The 21,342-nt window shown below is 39.2% G+C and overlaps 2 protein-coding genes and 1 long non-coding RNA gene across 4 annotated transcripts in view; 1 reads left to right on the top strand and 2 right to left on the bottom strand.

Annotated features, from left to right (window-relative positions):
- The window catches only part of LOC127988231 (keratin, type I cytoskeletal 19), a 34,010-nt gene extending 12,668 nt beyond the window's left edge, over positions 1–21,342 (bottom strand). Inside the window, exons 1-8 of one of the 2 annotated variants that reach the window (XM_052590865.1) lie at positions 20,856–21,341; positions 20,436–20,518; positions 20,012–20,168; positions 19,346–19,510; positions 19,141–19,266; positions 18,805–19,025; positions 18,679–18,725; positions 18,279–18,515 (exon numbers count right to left, since the gene is read on the bottom strand). In XM_052590865.1, the coding sequence (XP_052446825.1) occupies positions 18,409–18,515; positions 18,679–18,725; positions 18,805–19,025; positions 19,141–19,266; positions 19,346–19,510; positions 20,012–20,168; positions 20,436–20,518; positions 20,856–21,278 (1,329 nt within the window). In that variant the 5' untranslated portion in view covers positions 21,279–21,341 and the 3' untranslated portion in view covers positions 18,279–18,408. Of the gene's footprint in view, positions 1–18,278; positions 18,516–18,678; positions 18,726–18,804; positions 19,026–19,140; positions 19,267–19,345; positions 19,511–20,011; positions 20,169–20,435; positions 20,519–20,855 lie in introns of those variants that run through there. The other variant, XM_052590864.1, reaches the window with a different exon arrangement.
- LOC127988236 (uncharacterized) lies at positions 3,444–10,745 on the bottom strand. The gene is made up of 2 exons (XR_008161589.1): positions 10,237–10,745; positions 3,444–10,141 (listed from the first exon to the last, which is right to left on the bottom strand). It is a non-coding gene; the product is annotated as an uncharacterized LOC127988236 (long non-coding RNA).
- On the top strand, positions 11,048–11,492 carry LOC127987956 (tyrosine-protein phosphatase non-receptor type 4-like; the record flags this gene model as incomplete). Its single annotated transcript, XM_052590416.1, has 3 exons — positions 11,048–11,102; positions 11,180–11,241; positions 11,340–11,492. Coding segments are annotated over 3 exons (270 nt in total), but the record flags the coding sequence as incomplete, so codon positions are not given.

Raw genomic sequence — 21,342 nt, 5'->3', positions numbered from 1 at the left:
GATGAGGCAGGGATGTGGCCCAGGACTTGCTGAAGACCTGACAAAGATCACGGTACCCCTCTGGGACCCCGGCAAGATCACCCTCCTCAACCTGAAAAACAGAAGACATAGAGCCAGGAGACAAAGCAGAACCAAGACATTTTGGAGGTACAACTCAATTACCTCACGGTGATTGCCAGATACAGTTAAACTTACAGAGGTAGTGGAATGGGTGATGGAAGAGATGAGGAGACCATTTAGGAAGTGAACAGAAATAAGAGAAGGAAGAGAAATGGTAGGAATACCCCACTGTGCCACAACAGAGGCATCCAGGAAGTTGCCTTCGGCACCAGAGTCAACCAGTGCAGAACAGGAATGAAAGGAGTCCTTATGCTGAATAGAAACCTTTAACAGGGTACGAGAGATAGGGGAGTCGACATGAGGAGTAGCACCCACCAGGATCCCCCGGACTACTGATGGGCTCTGGATTTTAACGGGCACTGGATAGCTCGATGGCCTGGCTTTCCAAAGTACAGAAACAGGCCCCGAATCAAACGATCCTGCTTCTCTTTAGGGGTAAGGCGAAGACGCCCCACTTGCATAGGCTCAGGGTCCGTTGATGGTGACAAGGAGGTGGAAGCACTACTAGGGGCGCCCTCCTCCAGGATCCAGGAGGACTGAGCAGCACGCCGCTGATGTCGACGCTGAAGGCGCCCCTCCACATGGAGGGCCAGATCCAGAAAGGGTGTCAAGACTTTGAGGGAGCTCGTGAGTAACAATCTCATCCTGGATGTCGTCATCCAAACCTTCCCAAAACCTTGCACGCAAAGCTGCCTCATTCCAGTCACAGGAGGCTGCCAGAGTTCTGAACTGGATGGAGTAATCAGTGACTGAACGTCTGCCCTGGCTCAACCGCACTAACTGGGCAGCTGCCTCATCACTCTGAGCAGAGCGGTCAAACAGTTTGATCATCTCTGCTCTGAAGTCCTGGAAAGTGGCACAGAATGGAGCACGTGCATCCCACACAGCTGTTGCCCAGTGCCGGGCCTTTCCTTTCAAGAGGGTGATTACGAATGCTACCTGGGACTCCTCTGTAACATAGCGCCGAGCCGGAGAGCGAAGACCAGAGAGCATTGGGACAAAAAGGCACGGCAGGAGTTAGGGTCCCCATCATATGGCGGCGGACTATTGGCATGGGGTTCAGGCTCAGCACGAGACTGGGGATGGCCAAAGGTAGTAGCCGATCTGCTGGCCAAGGCTTCAAGCTGGAGCTTCTGAATCTGGACATTGAGGTCCGCTACTTGGGCTGTGAGGCACTCGATCTCCCTTTAGGTGGTGGTCAACTGACTGGAATGCTGTCCCAGAAGAATGCCTTGTTGACTGACTGCGACTCTTACTTGGTCTGCACCTGCTGAATCCATCGTGGTCAGACCGTTCTGTCAGGGATACGCAGGATTCAGTTGCAGGTAACAAAAGGTTTATTTAGCCCTCACTAGGCAAACAGGAAAAACAAAAGAATGGTCACTCCACAGAGCAAAAGAAACCTCTCAGCGGGGACCAGTCCAAGCGTCTTCTGTGACGTAACGTCAAGTCACATCAACCAGAGCGTCATTGGGGACACAACGTCAAAGTCACACTGAACTGAGAATCCTTGGGATACAACATCGAAGGCTCACCAAAGTACCTGAATGAGAGGATAGAGTGCAGAGAGGAGCTGGGGTCAAGTCTTGGAGGATCCCAACAGAAAAGTGATGCAAGGACCAAGGATTTAAAATCCCATGCTACGTGTACTGTGTTAACCTAACTAAGACTTGCTATAGCACTTATATATCATTGCTCTTTTTGTTATTTTGATTGCTTTCACTGTCCTCATCTGTAAGTCGCTTATAATTATATATTATATATATATATATATATATATATATATATATATATATATATATATATATATATATATATATATATTAGTGGTTGGCCGTTATCGGCATTAACTGCATTTGCTGTTTGCTGCATTGCTGCATTAACGCAAGACTCTTATCGGCGATAAAAAAAATATCGCTGTTAATCTATTCTCAAAGTTGGGTTGGGAGCTATAATGACTTTCACCTTGATATTTTATATAACCGACTGGCTGAGGCCAGCCTAAAAAGATGCTCAGGACAGTTGACGGGCCACTGCTGTGCATCGTCACGAAAGCTTATCTTTTCCACGTGTTGTTAAGCCTTACCGCTCGTCGATTTAAACATTAAAGCATCCAAACACAAGACGCGGAAAAGCTGAACAGAGTAGCGCGTGCCATGTTAGGTGCGCACGAGAGAGAGAGAGCCGCGTATCACTGACAGTGACACTGAACTGAGCTCTCTTCTGCGAAGTTCTCCTCAAAGTCCCTCCTGCACCTGAACGAACAACAAATCGCAGTTTGAACAAACAAAAAGATGTGAAAGAGCACAATTCAGTACTTGCGGTGTTCTGGTGTTCAGGGCTCATGCAGAGAAAGGCGTCCCGAGACGCTAAAAATAAGCGTTTTCAAGTGTTTTGATCAAAACACCTGAACATTGAATTTGCTTATTTTTGCTCTAGTGCCAACAAATACACACGAAATATGTCAAAATATCCACCTTGGAAATTATGCTCGAAAAAACTGTCAGTTATTTCTTAAGTGAAAGTAAACAGATGAAGTAAAAAATGGGATGTGTATTATATTGGATGCGTTCATCGTCTCTTAAAGTGACCGCGCCTATTTAGCTACTGGCTGCTGTAATGTTAATCCAAGAAAATGAAAGAAAGAAAATCACTCACTGCCCTTGACTACTTTGTAGTTTTAAAAGTCAAACCAAAAATTATTCAGACACCAGATATATTTTTTGATATATATATATAGCAAAACTATAATAATGTAAGAAATGTTGAAGGTGTCTGAATAAATGTAGGTTTGATTGTATATTTCATTTTTACATTGAAGACTATCCAGTGCTTTTTTACATTTAATTATTTAGTTTCTATACCTTGACACCTACAAACTTGAAAAAAACTTAAACATTGTGTAAATAGTACAAATAAATAAAAATAAAAGAACATACAAATTAAACAATTTCAAACAGGGCCCACTGGTACAACCTTCTCCGGGTCCCCACTGACCCCAGCTACGGCTCTGCTCACACCTGTTTCACACATACTCCGTCTGCAGTGCGTATGTAGTCCGTGTGCATTACTTATGTGGGGCAGCACAGACTCGATGTGCTTTCACACAGGACGTGTTTGCAGTTCGCTACTCGGTTCGTAAACGATCGCTGCACTGCTGCAGACGCAACGCTCCTGGAACGCAACTGGAATCCATTAACATGGGTGCGTAACATGGGTGCATGGCTGCACTGCAGACGGAGTATGTGTGAAACAGGTGTAGGGGAATTTACAGTTAAAACCCAAGGACCAGATATGTTGCAATGAAGACCAGGACTCAGAGATGAGTTCAACTAATAATAATAATTTTACTTGAAGAAAATAGTTTGCAATTTCATCAGCAGAAGTCAGCTTCAACACTCTCGAAGGAGTTCGCAGGCCGCCCCCCGTACAATACAAAATCAACCACAGTTATACCCTGACAGAGGATACTAATTGCGTCAATACATGAGTCAACAAAATTCTGATTGGTTCCAAAACCTAGATAAAACTCTCCAAAGACGTAGATCTGATACGCTGGACACTGGCAGTTGATCTTTTGTCCTGGGACTGTCTGAGCTTCTCCCTGTACAGACAGATACTAACACACGTACACAGAGAACTTATCTAAAATTCAAGGCTTTCTAGCACTGGCGAGTGTCTTATCATTACGGTTGGATACACACACATAATATGTGGACATTAATCTTGAGGAAAAGAAATACAGCACACATAAGGTTACACATTTCACTCTTGCCATAACTTGATTAATAGTCAAACAAGAAATCATGTTATAATATAATTAATATCAGAATGAAGGATATGGCAAATCGGCATCCACTCCTTCAGTCCCCCGTTTTAGATCAATGTGGGGTCTAATACCCCACATCTGGTCTAATAAATGAGGTCAGGTGTAGTTGTGATGCATGCTAAGAATGCAGGCTGTTGGTCAACTTAAGCAGGTGCATATACTTAAGATCTCTGGTACTGGCTGACATTTCTAGTAATAAACACATTATTTTGTACAAAATACTTCCCATAATCATTCTTACTTCCCATATACATTCATCTACTTACTTAATCCCACAATATCGCCACTTGCACTAGTCTTTCTTAAATACCTCTCTTCCTACTACAGCTACTTCACACTTACCCTCTAAAACAAAACATTTATCCAACAGCCTTAAGACTAAATTTGCATATTCATTAACCAGATTTAACAAATCATTAAAGAAAACCGCATACACTATAACCAATTCATTTTTTTTTTTTTTTTTTTTTTAACCCTTAAGAAGGATATTTGCCTTATTTGTTTTCTTTTAGCATGTTTTATACAACTATGATGAATTTTAGTTAATTTGGTCATATCTTAAAATAAACTCATTACAATAAACGTATATATATTATTCTCTGGAAGCCGGGCTAAATGAATAACCACTGTTATTGCATTCCTGACATATGTCAGACCCTCAGTCACCTCACAGATACCAAATATAGACATTGCTTATAACCTAAATCCCAGTAAAGATACCCTTATTTTATGAAAATCTATAATTTTCCCCATCAATGGTACAATTATAGAGATTGATTATCTATTTTACCCTTTCATTCCAAACTTGGTGTTAAAAACACAAAAATAAACAAACCAAAAATAAGTAAGATCAATATTGAGCCATCTTAAAAAAATAAAAATAATCATAATCATAATCATTATTTCCTCGAAAACCTAGAGCAGTTCCTAGTTTATTACTTAATAGCCCTTTTATTAAGTTTTACTTTCACCACGAATCCATTTGCAGTCATCATAGTTCACATGCTGTTTAAACATACATTAACCATTAACCCAAACTTGTCATTGTTAACAACATTTGATCAAAATTACATTTTAAGTATCGAAGTGTCTAACTTCAAAAATACAACTAACCTATCCACTTATTGTCATGCATGTATGTTATACCAGGACATTACTGTTAACCATACTCATTGCCTTATTATTACCCTTTTTTTTTTTTTTTTTTAAATGTAAGTCTTGTCAATTTTCATACCATATTACTGTACTCAGACTATATTAATGACACATTCAGAAGCAAATCCTCAATACCTCGTATTAAGTCAATTTAGTTCTCACTGTTTTGTCAGTTAGAAATGCTTACACATCAGCTACGTGATCAATGTCTTTAAAACCCTTGTTCATGTTTGTCATTTGGCAGTGATATTTATTTACTCAAAATTATTATAAACTGAAAAAGAGCACACAGATTTCCCAATACTATTACTAAATGAACAATACTATTACTTAGTTCTAAATGCCCAAATATTTATTAAAGAGACATCCTCAGTTTCTGTAAATCTGTATTGAAACAGTATACATTATCAAAAAGCCCTGTCAGTGTTCACAATATTAATTTGATTTGACCTGACAGGTGTTCATAAGCAGCTCCATAGAGCCTATTACAATTGTTTTGTTCAAACAAAATTTATTATTTTTTTTTTTTTTTTTGCTGTGCTATTTCAATTAATTCAAACCTCTTGTTATGGATTTGCTCCATTAAGGGGCTATCCTCACGTTTTTGTTCAACTTATCTCTGTTCTACATAAACCACTACATAAAGCTTTTGCACTATATTACACAAGCAGGATTCACTCCTTTGTTTTCCCACCAGGCTTCTTTATGTGAGGGTGCTCTCTGGATAATTTGGTTAGTGACGTAGCCAATCTGTCACTGTTTTTCTGCCGTCAAGTCTAAAATATTTACCTTCACCATTCAAACAACAAAGTGTTAACTTGTTAAAATTTAGACCCTCATTTAAATTTAGGCATGGATTTTAAACCCATTTTGGACGGCAAACTTAAATTTCACAAATCCAATCATATAAACACTCTTTAACATATTAATCCAGAGAGTGATTTAAATCAGTATTATAAAAGACAAAACAAGTCATTATTACCAGTAGCAGACAGAGCTGGATAACCAATCCACTTAAAGCTCGTCCCATGTTTGGCATTGTCTTTTCATTAGTTTCACTCAGAATTATCGACTTCTGTAAAGTAATTTCACTTAACACATCTGTAATGATAAAACACTCATTCCAGAGGTTAGTGACTCAATTGAAACAAAACAGGAACAGAATTGTCCCCCAATAATATATATATATAGCCATCCTCATGCATGCACATACTTACATTAATATTTTAACAGCTCATATTTAAGGTTTTCCTTTTGGTATTAAATCGGAAGGATTTAAACTCAAACATTGTCTGTGCATTTTACCAAGTTTGTACCTAATCTCTTATCTAATCTCAAAGTTTGCCTGTTCATTAATGATTTTTATTTTGAGAAAAATCAGCTGGGTTGTTTTGGTCTTAAAATTATTGCTCTGTTTTGGTTACTCTTTCTTAGCAGGCCAATAATAGAAGAAGAGCACTATCCCTGCCTCCACTCAAGCACTCTCTCTCTCTCTCTCTTACTGTGCAAAATATTATTTATTTATTTATTTTGACAATTTTTGCCAAACTTTAACTTAGACTATAAAATAAAATTCATTACAACATATAACCCTAAATTATTCAAATAAGTTAAAAATGTCAAAGTTTCTAGATCTAAAATCTCAGTTTAAACTGTTTAAAATACATAATGCTAGGAACATTTCTTTAAAATTATTTTTACCTTACATGCTTAATTCCCTTAACCTTTGTTATCTAAACCATCTCTTGATTAAGCAGAAGCAGTCTTCATTTTTAGCCACCACCATATCTTGTTATCATCTTGTGTCATGCCTAATGACCTGCATGAGGAAAGACTATGATATAGACATATTAGTTCAATATCATTTTAGCCTCATAAGAAATTTTTGTCTCAAAATAATGGCTGTCATCACATGGTCTCAGATGGTTCTTGAAAGCCCATTGCCATTAACTTTTTATAAATAAGCTCCTTGTCCTCAGGGTGTGATCCACTGGCATAGTTGCATCAAGTTGTGGACGCTTGTCACAACAATCAGTCAAGGAATGCGGTTGCTGGTGATCAGGTCTGGAAGAGCTCACATTTTGAGGCAGATTGCTGTACTTCATACAGTTCCCCTCTTAATGATGCTCTAGGCCTATCAAGCATCCGCTCAACTCCACTACCATCTCACATATAACACCTCCCTTCAGGGCAGGTGCCCAGTGGCGGTGACCCCCTGCCTTAGGTTGTCCCCTATTGGCCAGAAGAGGATCTTACCCGTCATTGAGAAATCACCTCATGCACACTGGTAACCACTCTTTCCCGTTGCAACATCCTCGACACTCTTCTTCCAGAATCCAGTATTTCCTGCAGCTTAGGAAAGGTGCACTCAAGAACCATGAGAGCCATTGACAGCACCTACTAGTGTTAAAACATTGAAAAGGGTTAATCAAACTAATATTTAATTGCTAAAATCAATTGGATACCTCCGAACTATCATGCTGAGATTACTCAGTCAATTTATTTTTCACACCCGTCCATTCATTGTAATTTTCTGTTTCTTCTTTAGCTGGAGCCATCAGGCCCTGTATGGTGGTGGAGACTAAAAATAAGACAGATAAGTTACTGGTCATAGAACAAATAGCAATACAACTGTTTAACTATGCAAAATTATTACATCTATAGCTCAGGGTCTGTATTATGATTTTAAAGACCTCATGTTTCATCAACAATTGCTCCTAAATTGTTATTCATTATTTTTACAATCTCTTATTTCTTACATGCATTGGGCAGTTGAACATTTAACTACCAATTGCCCTCTTAATGCATTAAATCTGAACTCTTTTTATCATGTCCTTTAGCATCTCAGTGCCTATGATTTGACTGAAACACTGTGCTGTACTATAAATATCTTATCACTTAAACACAGGCTCAGATAATGGCATTTTAGCTTACTTTGAATGAGAGAGAGAGAGAACTCTGAGGGATTCAGGACTCGTAACAATGCATTTTCATTCATTTTAAACCTAATTTCATCATACTATCATTTTACAAAACTTGTCAGAAATTATATGCATTTTAAAAAATAAACATCTTTATATTTGTATTTTTACTTTATTTTCGCAACTCAAATGTTTCTCAAAGTTCTTTGCAGTCATTGTCATTACTTTTACATCAACTTGTATTTATTCATTCACTTAATTCTGGCCATGGCTTCTGAATTTCAACATTGGTTTTAAATCTGTCAGAGGTTATCTGACCCAGGTATATTACTTTGGGTCTTGCTAGCATGCTGTCTTCAAAGTTACTTTGAAACCCCCGTTTATTTTACTTGTTTACAACTATATCATCTCATTAACAAACAATAATTTTCTTTTCTCTTCATTTCATTTTATTTTATTTTATTTTTATGATGCTGCGTGGCTGCAATTTTGCAATCCAACAATAAAATTAATCTTTTGGCCAAACATTAGTAAATATAGGAATTACATTTTTTTTTTTTTTTACTCAGAACATGTCTCTGGTACTTTCAAAGCTTAAGCCAGAGTCATGGTGGGGGCCAGCATGAGATAAAACAACGGCTTCATTGTAGTCAAAGTAATTTTATCTTTTTTAATAAAACATAAGCTTCTAAGTTTTTCCAAAATGCCACTGCCAATTTGTGTGCCTACAGTTTTTTTTTTTCACTAACCCAGAATTCTGTTCAGTATTCCTTGTCAGGACTTTCAACAATTATATAGGAACTGGAACAGGTCTTATGATATCATTCTTTGTCATTTAAACCTTCTATGCACAGAGAATCAGATTAAATCATCACTCAGTTACTTCTGGGATTATTTTTAACAAATCGGCACATACATTTATAAATGTTTATTTCTCAGGTTCTTTCTAAGTTTAAAGCCAATCAAGTTTTTGTTTTAACAATACAATCAGAATTAAAGCTCAGACTGATCATTCTTTAAATGAATTCAGAGAATATATATATTTTTTTAAAGTCAGAGCTTCAGAGCCAAACTGTTTACAGCATTTGCTCTCTTCTGTTTCATTATTTCTATCAGGGCTGACCAGGTTACCTAATTTGTCAGTCATATTTCTATCATAAACCAAAAACATATTGAGGCGGCGATCTTACCAACAGCACTTGACTTCTGCGTGATGAAATTGCAAAGTATATTTCAGAATTTCCATATACTGGTCCAATCCAATCAGGGTCATGAAAACTACATTTTAGCTCTTTTGGGGTTGTTCCTGAGGCATCCCAGATCAATCAATACTTTCCCTTTGCATATATCCCTATATTTTTATAGGTGCACATATGAATTATCACTATTTATTTTTAAACACTAATTTTGGATACTCTTTTCCCTAACCACTGACCTGGCCTATTTCTAAGCTCGGGGCGCCCCTGTCTGTAATGGTGGGTGATCGAGAGTTGGAAGAGCGAGATACGACTAGAACCCCCGTCTAGCGTCTTACATTCTTCTCGGGATTTCCCATACCCCTACTTTGGCTTACCCGGCCGTAAATGCACTGCCCTTTATGGCCTCTCGTGCTTTTTGGCTCTCTGTGCTTGACCCCGCACTCCCTATTTACGGCCCTATGTGTCCCTTGTCCCTCGGTGCTTGACCCAGCACTGCCCTTTACGGGTTCACATGCCTGTTAAGAATGCGTTTTCGTCCTCCCCTGGACTGTGCACACCTAGAAACAAATTTTTACGTCTCTCTCTAAGACCTATAGGTGTGCATCTGTTCCCTCTGTAACTGTACACATCTCTAAATATCTTATATCAAGACCTACCGATGTGTACTTGTACCCCTTATACTCACAAGGTTACTTATTTACAGGTATATTGTGACACCAATTTACCTACTCCACCCTGGAGCTGGTGTCTACCCCCTCACGTCTGAGTGAGTCTATCGTTCCTCCTTCTCTCGACCCCCTCCACTTACAGACAGTCCCTAACCAATAATATTAAATCTAAAATCTTTCCTACCTTGGTTTGATGATTGATCAGGGATGTCAACAAAGAACTATTGCCCGCCGATCCTCCACCATTAACTGTAGGGGAATTTACAGTTAAAACCCAAGGACCAGATATGTTGCAATGAAGACCAGGACTCAGAGATGAGTTCAACTAATAATAATAATTTTACTTGAAGAAAATAGTTTGCAATTTCATCAGCAGAAGTCAGCTTCAACACTCTCGAAGGAGTTCGCAGGCCGCCCCCCGTACAATACAAAATCAACCACAGTTATACCCTGACAGAGGATACTAATTGCGTCAATACATGAGTCAACAAAATTCTGATTGGTTCCAAAACCTAGATAAAACTCTCCAAAGACGTAGATCTGATACGCTGGACACTGGCAGTTGATCGTTTGTCCTGGGACTGTCTGAGCTTCTCCCTGTACAGACAGATACTAACACACGTACACAGAGAACTTATCTAAAATTCAAGGCTTTCTAGCACTGGCGAGTGTCTTATCATTACGGTTGGATACACACACATAATATGTGGACATTAATCTTGAGGAAAAGAAATACAGCACACATAAGGTTACACATTTCACTCTTGCCATAACTTGATTAATAGTCAAACAAGAAATCATGTTATAATATAATTAATATCAGAATGAAGGATATGGCAAATCGGCATCCACTCCTTCACAGGCATACGGTTGTTTGCACCTTGTGCAATGTGGAATTAGTTTACAGCTTTTTCAAGCAGTTTGTGGTGCATTTTGGAGACAGGAGATGTACATTTCTAATGCACCATCTAGCTTGATAAACCCCTTCTCAAAGACATATTCTGAATGCCGTCGGCAGAATTCGAATGAGCCATTTTAATCTAGATTAATCTAGATTACTCTAGATTAATTTCAAGATCACAGTGAGATAAATCTAGATTAAAAAATTGATCTATGCCCACCTCTAATATATATATAATTCTATAATATCTGTCATGCGCCAGATTGCCACAAAACGTCTCCAAAAACCGCTATCGGGACATTTCTCCATGTGAGTTCACACAGCTTGTGTTTGTTTTGGACTTGATGATTAGCTGGATGCTCATACCGGTTTATTTCCTGACACAGATGACACCACTCGAGTTGTGTTGAAGGGGACTGACGATTATATCAATGCAAATTTCATCAATGTGAGCATTCATTATTGATTATGGTTATTTAAATGTTTATTTTGTTAATGTTTTGTCATTTACTTAATTGTCATCTGTATATATCTATGTGTTTTCAGATGGAAATCCCAGGTAAAGGTGAAGTAAAGCGGTATATTGCCTGCCAAGGGCCTCTTCCTGGGACATGCTCTTACTTCTGGCAGATGGTGTGGGAACAGAGCGCCGCCCTAGTGGTCATGCTCACCACACAAGTTGAACGTGGCAGGGTATGAAGATATTTCTTAAAAATGTCAATAAAAAGAAATGATTCACAGACTAAGATGGTAAAAATGTATTTTGGATTTATTAAACCTTGTTATTTAATTAATTTGAGACATTCTGTAAACTACAGATCATTGAAAAAAAATGTGATATACTGTATATTATATATTAATTTCAAGTGATCAGCAATTAATGATTTTAAAATTTAAAATTGTTATAAGTCAGTAAATGACATTAATTACGTTGCTGGCCTTTTGTGTCAGATTAAGTGCTGTCAAATTGATTAATTGCAATTAATCACATTCAAAATAAACGTTTGTGTTTACATAATATGTGTATGTACTGAGTATATTTATATGTATAAATAAATACACACACATAAATTAATATATATTTAAGAAATATTTACATGTTTATATTCAGATTATGTAGGATTTAAACTATGCAAATGTCTTAAATATATAAATTTGTGTATTTTTACATATACATATAAATATACACAGTAAATAAATGTAAATGTATTTTATACATTTTATCTTGAATGTGATTGATTGCGATATATATATATATATATATACGTATAAATAAATCAAGTCCTGCCCTACATTACTTGTCTTTTAATATGTACACATCATATTACATCACTTTAATGAACTTAAATGATTTGAACTTTGTCAGTCAAGTATGCAGCAAAAGAGCGGAGGCGCCAGAACCTGTAGTGGTTCATTGCAGATCAGGCCTAAAAAATATCTTGACTGTATCCATAATGAACATCTCATAATCTTAAGAAGACACCATAATGGTGAACAAAATGTTTATTAACTCCTTCCCTTTTCCTTCCAGCGCTGGGATTGGTCGCACCGGGTGCTTATCACCATGGAGACAGCGATGTATTTGATAGAAAATGGTCAGTCGGTGTATCCTTTAGACATCGTCAGAACCATGAGAGACCAGCGTGCCATGATGATCCAAGATTCAAGATTCAAGATTTTTATTGCTCACATACACAACTGTATATAGCATAGATAACCAGCAGTGAAATGTGAGTCAGGTCCGCTGCATGGACAGTGCAATTATTAAAGAAAACAAGACAGATTAAAATATACATAAAAATAGCTATGTAAGAATGAAATAAAAGTAATAAGTAAGAATAAAATATAAAAAGATGAATTGGATGAAAAATAATGTGCATGAAAGTAAACTGTAGTCTTAAATATTAAGATACACATTGATGTACAATGTGCATATGGGCATTATACTGTAATCTTAAATATTAAGATACACAGGTATGTACAAGAGGCAAATGTGCAAACAGGTTGACACTGTCAGTGTGTCTATGTGAAGTAATGAATGATGAAGATCTTACTGATAAAGTTAACATTAAGTGGAGACATGTAAGATGTTAAGAGGCTGCTTTTCAGTTAAGGAGCCAGATGGCCTGGGGGAAGAAACTCCTCCTGAGTCTCTCGGTTTTTGCCATCAGGCTACGGAAGTGCTTACCAGATGGCAGCAAAGTGAAAAGATGGTTACTGGGGTGGATAGAGTCCTTGATGATTTTAACAGCTCTGCTTTTGCATCGTTTGAGGTAGATGTCCTGCAGAGAGGGGAAAGCAGAGCCGGAGATGCGCTCAGCTAAGCGCACAACTCTCTGCAGGGCTTTGCATTCTTGACTGGAGCTGTTCCCATACCACACTGAGATACACTGAGTCAATACACTTTCTATAGCCCCTGAATAGAAAGTTTTGAGGATTGCTGGTGAGACCCTGAATTTCCTCAGCTGACGCAGATGGTACAGTCTTTGCCTGGCTTTATTAACCTGTGTTTGAATGTGAGTAGTCCAAGTCAGGTCCTCTGAGATGTTTACACCAATGTACTTGAAGCTGCTCACCCTCTCCACAGAGGTCCCGCTGATCATAAGAGGTGTATAGGGCTACTGCTGTCTCTTCCTGAAGTCCACAATCAGTTCTTTAGTTTTTCTCACTTTCAGAGAGAGACAGTTGTCCTGGCACCATGATGTTAATTTCTCTACCTCATCCAAGTATGCTGTCTTTATTGTTGCTTTATTGCTCATTATTGTTGTGAATGAGGCCAAGAACCACAGTATCATCAGCAAATTTGATTATAGATGTGGAGCTGTGCGAAGACACGCAGTCATGTGTGTAGAGAGAGTAGAGCAGGGGACTCTGTGGGGCTCCTATGTTCAGGGTGATGTAGTTGGAGGTGTACTGGCCTACTTTCACCACTTGAGGTCTGCCGGTGAGGAAATCAAGAATCCAGTTGCAGAGTGAAGAATTCAGGCCGAGGTCTATGAGTTTAGAAGCTTTAAACTTTATGGGGACTATAGTATTAAAAGCTGAGCTATAGTAAAGCTGCTTTCCTTACATTCACTCGCTTTAGTGCCCTCCGAACCTCGTCCTCCAACACGGTGATCACATGATGATCAATGATCTGACTGCTGCTTCCTGACGCGTTGATCAGCAGACTTGCGCTGCTTAGATTACTTTCAAAGCGGCCGTAAAAAGTGTTTAGCCAGCGACGGATCTGCTCTCACCTCTGCAGAGGATTTATTCCCAAAGTCACAGATGGTCCTTAGTCCTTGCCACATGCGTCGGAAGTCATTTAGCTGGAAATGTGACTCTATGCATTCCCTGAATCTGTGTTTGGCGGCTCTTACTGCGCGTTGGAGAGAATAGCACGATGCTTTGTACTCGCTCATGTTTCCTGACAGAAGACCGGCGTTGTAAGCAGCAGTGCGTTTGTTTACTGCTGCATGGATTGATCTGTCCACCCACGGTTTCTAATTTGAGAAGGTCCTTATTGTTATTGTATCTGTAACTTGTTCGGCTAGCATATTTACAAAGCTTAATGCTACATCCGTGAACTTGCTGATGACAGATGAGCTTGCGCGAAACATGTCCCAGTCTACGTCATCAAGAGCTGCCTGAAGCATGGCTTCTGATTGGGTGGACCATCGCGAGAGCTTTGTAGGCATTCTTAAATTGAGTGTAGCAGTGATCCAGTGTATTCAGTCCTCTGTTTGTACAGGATACATGTTGATAAAAATTATGCACAAGTTGCCTGAGGTTGGCTTTGTTAAAGTCCCAAGCGATGATAATAGCAGCGTCAGGATGTTTGTTGATTTTACCGCTGAGCGCATCGTGAAGCTCAGACAAAGCCAAACCGGTGTCTGTGGGATGGTGGGATGTAAACAGCAGTTATAATGATCGATGAAAACTCCCGGGGCAGATAGAATGGGCGGCAGATAATGGATAAATGTTCCAGATGAGGCGAGCAGGAGCAGGACAGGGTGGAGATATTCCTGGGGTCCACAATCCTCCACCTTTGGATTTGCCGGCCTTGGCTGTCCTGTCCATTCGTAAAACAGAGAAGTTATATATGGCATTACAGCAGCATCCGGGACCAAGGGCGTCAGTTATGTTTCAGACAAACAAAGGATGTTACAGTCCCTAATGTCCCGTTGGAAACTTATCCTGGCTCTAAGATCGTCCATCTTACAGAGACTGGACATTGACGAGCAGAATGCTCAGTAGAGGAGGACTGTGAGCTCTTTTCCTCAGTCTGTTGCATATCCCGGCGCATTTCCCGCAGTGTTTCTTGATCCGTCGCCTCGGGTGGTTCTTCAGGTGGCCATTTTTCATCTCAGCGTTCCAGAGAATCTCAGATGGCCACGATGGGTTGGAGGATAAAGTGTCCTGGAACAGGTCAGTGAAGCGGTGTCCAATGTCCAAAAGTGTTTATTTGTCGTAAATGATCAGTGCAGAGGTTATGTGTGTAAAAAGAGAAAGCAAAAGTAGGTAAAAAAGTAAATAAAAACATAATCTAATCGGAGCAATCTGGACGATGACCAGACTCGGCGGCGCCATTTTGTATCATCCAGACCCCTGTGCTTAGTCAAGTCCACCTTGCAGCTCCTTCTGGCCAAGAACAGCCCACTTAGATACTGTAGGAAGCGACTGTTTGATTGACAAGTAATGTTACGTTTAGTATGTAGATGCGCATTTAAATTCAAAAGCTTTTTCCAAAAACAATTTATAGCAGTGGATTAATACAGAAGGACTCTAATTGTAGATTCCATGCTACAAACTTTGCAAACTAATCAAAAGATACATTTCCTTGTTTATTAATATTTTCCCCATAAAACATTTTTGAGTTCTACTATGATCTACAGGAACAATTTAGTTAACTTGCTATGAAGTATCTCAAAATATCTAAGATTCGACTCTACAAACTTTCAACAAACTTTGAACAAAACTTTCAATTTGGAAAACGGACTGTCAAAGATTATGTTAAAGCAAATCTGCGTTTATGTGTAAATGCGGTTTTGTTTATTCGAGTCACTTGAAATCCATTTTGTTTGTTTTCAGAGCCAGTACCGTTTTGTCTGTGAAGCGATTCTGAAAGTTTACGGTGAGGAGATCGTATATATATATATATGAAAGTATCAGGTTACTGATGAGTTAGGTACTGTTAATAATGTTGAAATGAGCCACAGTCTATGTCAGAATTAACTCTCGCAACTAACGAGAGCAAGTTATGTGTTTTATTTGTTATGGGGGATTTTTAACAGTTAACTTGAAAGCAACAGGTGCTCGGCCCATTCTTTTCCCTTTTCCCAACTGGGACTGTAATTGTTTTAATGTTTATGTTTAAAAACATAAGTTAAAATCGTTAACATACTTTTTTTTCTTTTTTTATCGTCAAACAAAAATGCTTTTAACGATACACATTTAATTAGTTTTAACCCTGGCGCTTTAAAGATAGTCTTTCGTAAAGTACTTAGACTTTTGTAAAGTACTTTCGTTACTTGATAAAGTTTCCATGGTAGTGTTACAGTTCTCTTTAAATTAAGCGAAATTAACAGGCCACCAGCTGCGTTGACAAAGTGGGCCATGGTGACAATGTTTCTTGCTGCCGAATTTCACAGCAGTTTGCCTCTAAAGCTAATTGGTGTGTCGCTTTAGCTAATCCCTTTTCATTGCAAGACTATGTGTAGTACGGAACAGCTGGTGTTTGTATTGTTAAATATTCATCAGGCAGCTGTTCTTCTTTCACATTCATGTTTGCCGGATCTTTGAAGCATTTTATTTATAAAATAAAGCTGTGAATTTCTCATTAGCTTCGTTGGCGGAAACCGGATAAGTATGGACGCAAATGAAATGTTTAATGTACGATTTAGTCTAGCGTCCTCTCTGGTTAGTGTAACATATCACATATTAAAAATTACCAATTATCTTCCATGTTTAGGATCAAATTGTCAAAACTTCTACTGTAAGAAACAGACTACCTCCAGATTTTAGTTGTTCATCTCCTATGAATAGTTTTGTGCTTTTTGTTGAGAAAAAGTATCTGCTCCACTCCTTGAAGATACCAGTTTAAATTTGTCACGCTGGACTGGCATGAGGTGTCTGAGGTGGGTCTCAAACCAGGGTCTCCCTGTCAGTGAAAGCTAGTTCTCTACCTCTGGCCTACTGGGAACAAGTTTATTAGAAGACCCATGTGCAGAAGGAAGGGCAAACTCAAAGGCTCAGGTAACTCAAAGGCAGGCAGTCTTTACTTGATCTCAGTAGTCAAATATAAACAAAATATCAGCTACAGCTTTACAGCAGAAAACAGAAGGTAGTCCAATTGGCAACTGGAAAATGAAACTTAACAGTTCTACAACACAGGTAATATGTACTGTGTAGGCTCAAGACTGAACACTGCCAAACTTAAATAGGTCAAAGTACAGGTGGAACACATTAACTTAATGAGCAGTCTTAATTAAAGAGTTCACAGCTGTTACTGCCACCTAGTGGCTTGGAGAGTTATCTCATTAAGGGGCAGGGAGTGCCCACCAATGGTTGGGAGAGTAATTACACGTGGTAGCAGATTCCCTAGTGGCTTGGAGAGTCATTACAGGAGGAGGACAAAATTTTATGTTTTATTCACCACAAATGCAAAATTTTATGATCAAGATTTAACTGCATTCTGAAGAGAAAAGATACATAAGAATTATTGAGCGAAATGTTTTTAATTTGACACTCCGGACCATCATAATTGTTTGCAAATGGCCTTTATGAACATATCCCCCATTCAATGTTTTGCGGCGCCATTGCACAAATGATTTGGCATTAAGGACCAATCACGGCCACAGTTTTGAATGTGAGCAGATTTTGCTTCAATGTACGTCGTTATAGCACCGCAGCTAGAAATTTACTCCCAACGTTGCATCGGGAGTGGTGGTATTTTTGTATTTAACAAAAAACAAATGAAAGAAAGGACAGCACTTTGCAGCTGACTGTGGTAGTCAGCTGTGCTACTGTAGAATTTATACTGTAATTGTGTGATGGGGAAAAATATGCTGTTTAATTATTTATGTTGAACATTTTGTCAAATAGGGACACCTGTGTGGGTGGAGGGGGGTGGGCTCTTAACTACATAGTGTCATTTGTGAAATACTTGTAAATACAATGTTATATATTAAACATGTTATGAAAAGATAACAGTGTTTTTTGTTTTGTTTTAGTATGTTTTTAAAATGTCAGAAAAGTACACAGGAAATTGTATGTCATGTTTATATATCTCTCAGTTGTGTTTGTGAGAGAGCGAGTACGTCTTTTGTACAGACTGTTTTGTATCTTACTGGCATACCTTTTGATACTGTGCTTAATTAAGCTGACTCGTCTTTTGGCGCTTGTGACACACATCAAATCAAATACAATATAGCTCAAACTATTTTCAGTGTTGTTTTTGATGAATGTCGACCTGCTACTGGTACAGGAATGAAAGAACAAACATTTAATTTTGCAGCTTGTCTTTTTATTTTTTTCTTTGCATTTCACATGAGATGTTGAACAGGGATAAATTAATCAGCCATACTGAGGCTGAAAATTCGTGCCGACTTTATGGATCTCACTGCCGTCGTTTTTACTTCTTCACGACCTCAACGTCCACATCCTCTGTTCGAGAAACGACCTTTCCATCAACCACCTCTTCGATTACTGTGCGAACACGCTTGGTCACCACAGGTTCGTCTGGAGAGGAAAAAAATTAAGAAAATTTGTAAGTTAAAACTACACAAACGAATCTAATTTTCAACATTTTATTTGTATTTAAATTGATTCATGTAGTATAATTTTTTCATATCTAAAATAAAATTTTTCCACCCAAAAAAGGACACCCTTTATAAACACTTACGCTTGGGAGGAGGAGGTACAATCTCTACAACTTTGACGGTCTGTTTCCTGTAACAAAAAAATTAAAATAAATATCGTACAACTTTTGTGATCTTTATAAAGACAAAGTTTATTTGTAAAAACTTACTGAATGCCCTCTCCATCTAGAAGTCTCCTGTACTCAGCGATCTCCAACTCTAGTCTGGTCTTGATGTCCAGGAGAAGTTTGTATTCGGTGCCCTGTCTTTCGATGTCAATGCGCACCTGAGAAAGCTCTGCCTCCAGGCTGTTAATGACGCCCTGCAAATGGCTGAGCTGGATGCTGTACCGTGACTCTGTCTCTCCCAGTGTGCCTTCCAGTGCTGCTTTCTGTCAAATCATAACACGTAGAAGAACGGTGAGGGTGCATAATTAATTGCGCAATTGGCTCCCTCTAGAGACAGCTATTGCAAAATGAAATTCAAAGAGAAAGAAAGACTTTTACCAAGCTGAGCTGTGACTGCAGTTCAATCTCCAGGCTCTGAAGTGTCCTCCTAAGATCACTGATTTCACTGCGGGACAATGTCAGGTCTTCTTGTCTGGTGGTTACCTGCTTGTTCAGTTCGTCGAACTGTTGGGACAGAGATTTGCGGTCAATGTCCGCATGATTGAGTATGTTTTAGCCATCGAGAATAAAAACAAACACTTACTTTGCTCTTGTACCAGGACTCCATATCTCTGCGGTTCTTATCAATGACGCCTTCATATTGCTGTCGGATCTCCTCCATGATGCGGGCCATGTCTTGCTGAGGTGCAGCGTCAACTTCAACGTTTACACTGCTGGAGGACATTTGAGCGCGAAGAGCTGCGAGTTCCTACAGAACAATGATATAGCTGTTAGCTTATGCACCTTTTCGTAAATTGCACATTTTCCGAAAGAATGATTTGTTCTGAAAAGTGGCAATTGATGTTGTAAGATATAAAATAGTTGCAAATCACTCCCTCTAGATGCAGCTAGCAGGAAATATCTTTTTTAACATTTATACTAAAAACTATCTGGAATTTGAGCGGAAAGTAATGGTTAGGGGTCTGACTATGCAGTTTGATCAAATAAAGGTCCCCTAGTGGTAGACATTTTACATGAGCTTTCAAACAAAATTCCCAATTGCACGGATTCCTATTGGTGTGATTAATGTGACCGCACCTTGAAGCATAGCTTCAGGTAACATTTAATTCCACGACTAGTGTTTCTAACAGTGCCTAATTTTTAAAGCTACACTTGATTGTAGAAGATTATTGGTTTGGTGAATTATCTGTTAATGATCTTGCTTCACTGCACCAGGTTTTCCCAGCCCATAAAACATTTTTGATCTCACCTCTGCATGGTTCTTCTTCAGGTAGACCAGCTCTTCCTTCAGACCCTCAATCTGCATCTCAAGGTCTGAGCGAGTCATGGTGAGTTCGTCCAGAACCTTTCTCAGACCGGCGATATCGGCCTCCACGGACTGACGCAGCGCCAATTCATTCTCATACCTGAAGCCGCCAAGAATAACAATGATTAGGTTAGGAATCTAAAAAAACTCAAGGGTTAAATTGTAGGGTGTGACATTAAAAAGCAAATAAAATGAGGGCAAACCCTTGCTGGGTATGGTCTACCGGTCTAGACTAAGCTGTTTTTTTTTTTTTTTTTTTTTTTTTACTTAATTACTAGACTGGAGTGTGATATCAAAGTTATATAAACTTCATGAAAAGAGGTTTTAAATGATGTAATTAGAAGGTGAAGGTTTTTCTTGTACTAACTTGACTCTGAAGTCCTCAGCTGCCAGTTTGGCGTTGTCAATCTGAAGGATGATTCTGGCATTGTCCATGCTGGCGACGGCGATCTAAAGACAAACAGATAAAGAATTGAAACTTCCTGACCTTAACATTCATATATGTATATGAATATATATTATGCCAGTTGCCAAGATATATATACACACACACACACACACACACACACACACACACACACAACACTGGTGACATTATTATCCAATACAGACATGCAGTCTACAAGGATGGATCCTCTTTTAATTTTGTATTGTTTTACGTCAATAAAATATAATGGTTATAGTACTATGGTCATAAGTAGAGTGGTTCACTTTTCATTGAAATATTTTCCATTTCCACGTTTCAAATCACATCAATGTTATAGTTATGCAATGTACAGTTACTCACTTTTTTGCGCAGATCTTCAATGGTGACGTAATAGTGGCTGTAGTCTCTGGAGACGGGGGTTCTCTTCTCGTACCACTCCCGGATCTGGAACTCCAGCTGCGCGTTGGCTTTCTCCAGGGAGCGCACCTTCTCCAAGTAGCTCGCCAGACGGTCGTTGAGGTTCTGCATGGTGGTCTTCTCGTTGAAAGCCGCACCGAAGCCATTGTCACCGCCGCCGAGCGCGCTGGCCAGGTCGAAACCGCTCTTGCTACTCTGAGCGTAAGAGACGCGTACGCTGGAGCCCCCTGCACCTGCGTAGACACTTGGCGCATGACCGACGGCGATGCGCCTAGAGTATCCACCGCCGAGCGAGAGCGAGGAGAAGGGACGAGAGCTGGAGCCGGACAGGCTCTTGCGTGAAAAAGACTGCATAACCTGAGTCATGGTTTCCGTTCCTGTTGCTTGCTCTTTGCTGGACACTTCTGACAGCTGCTTAATGGTTTTGGAG

The sequence above is a fragment of the Carassius gibelio genome, chromosome B22 (genome assembly GCF_023724105.1).
Source record: "Carassius gibelio isolate Cgi1373 ecotype wild population from Czech Republic chromosome B22, carGib1.2-hapl.c, whole genome shotgun sequence".
Lineage (NCBI taxonomy): Eukaryota > Metazoa > Chordata > Actinopteri > Cypriniformes > Cyprinidae > Carassius > Carassius gibelio.
Note: the sequence above shows the minus strand (reverse complement) of the source record. Positions and strands in the feature narration are given on the sequence as shown.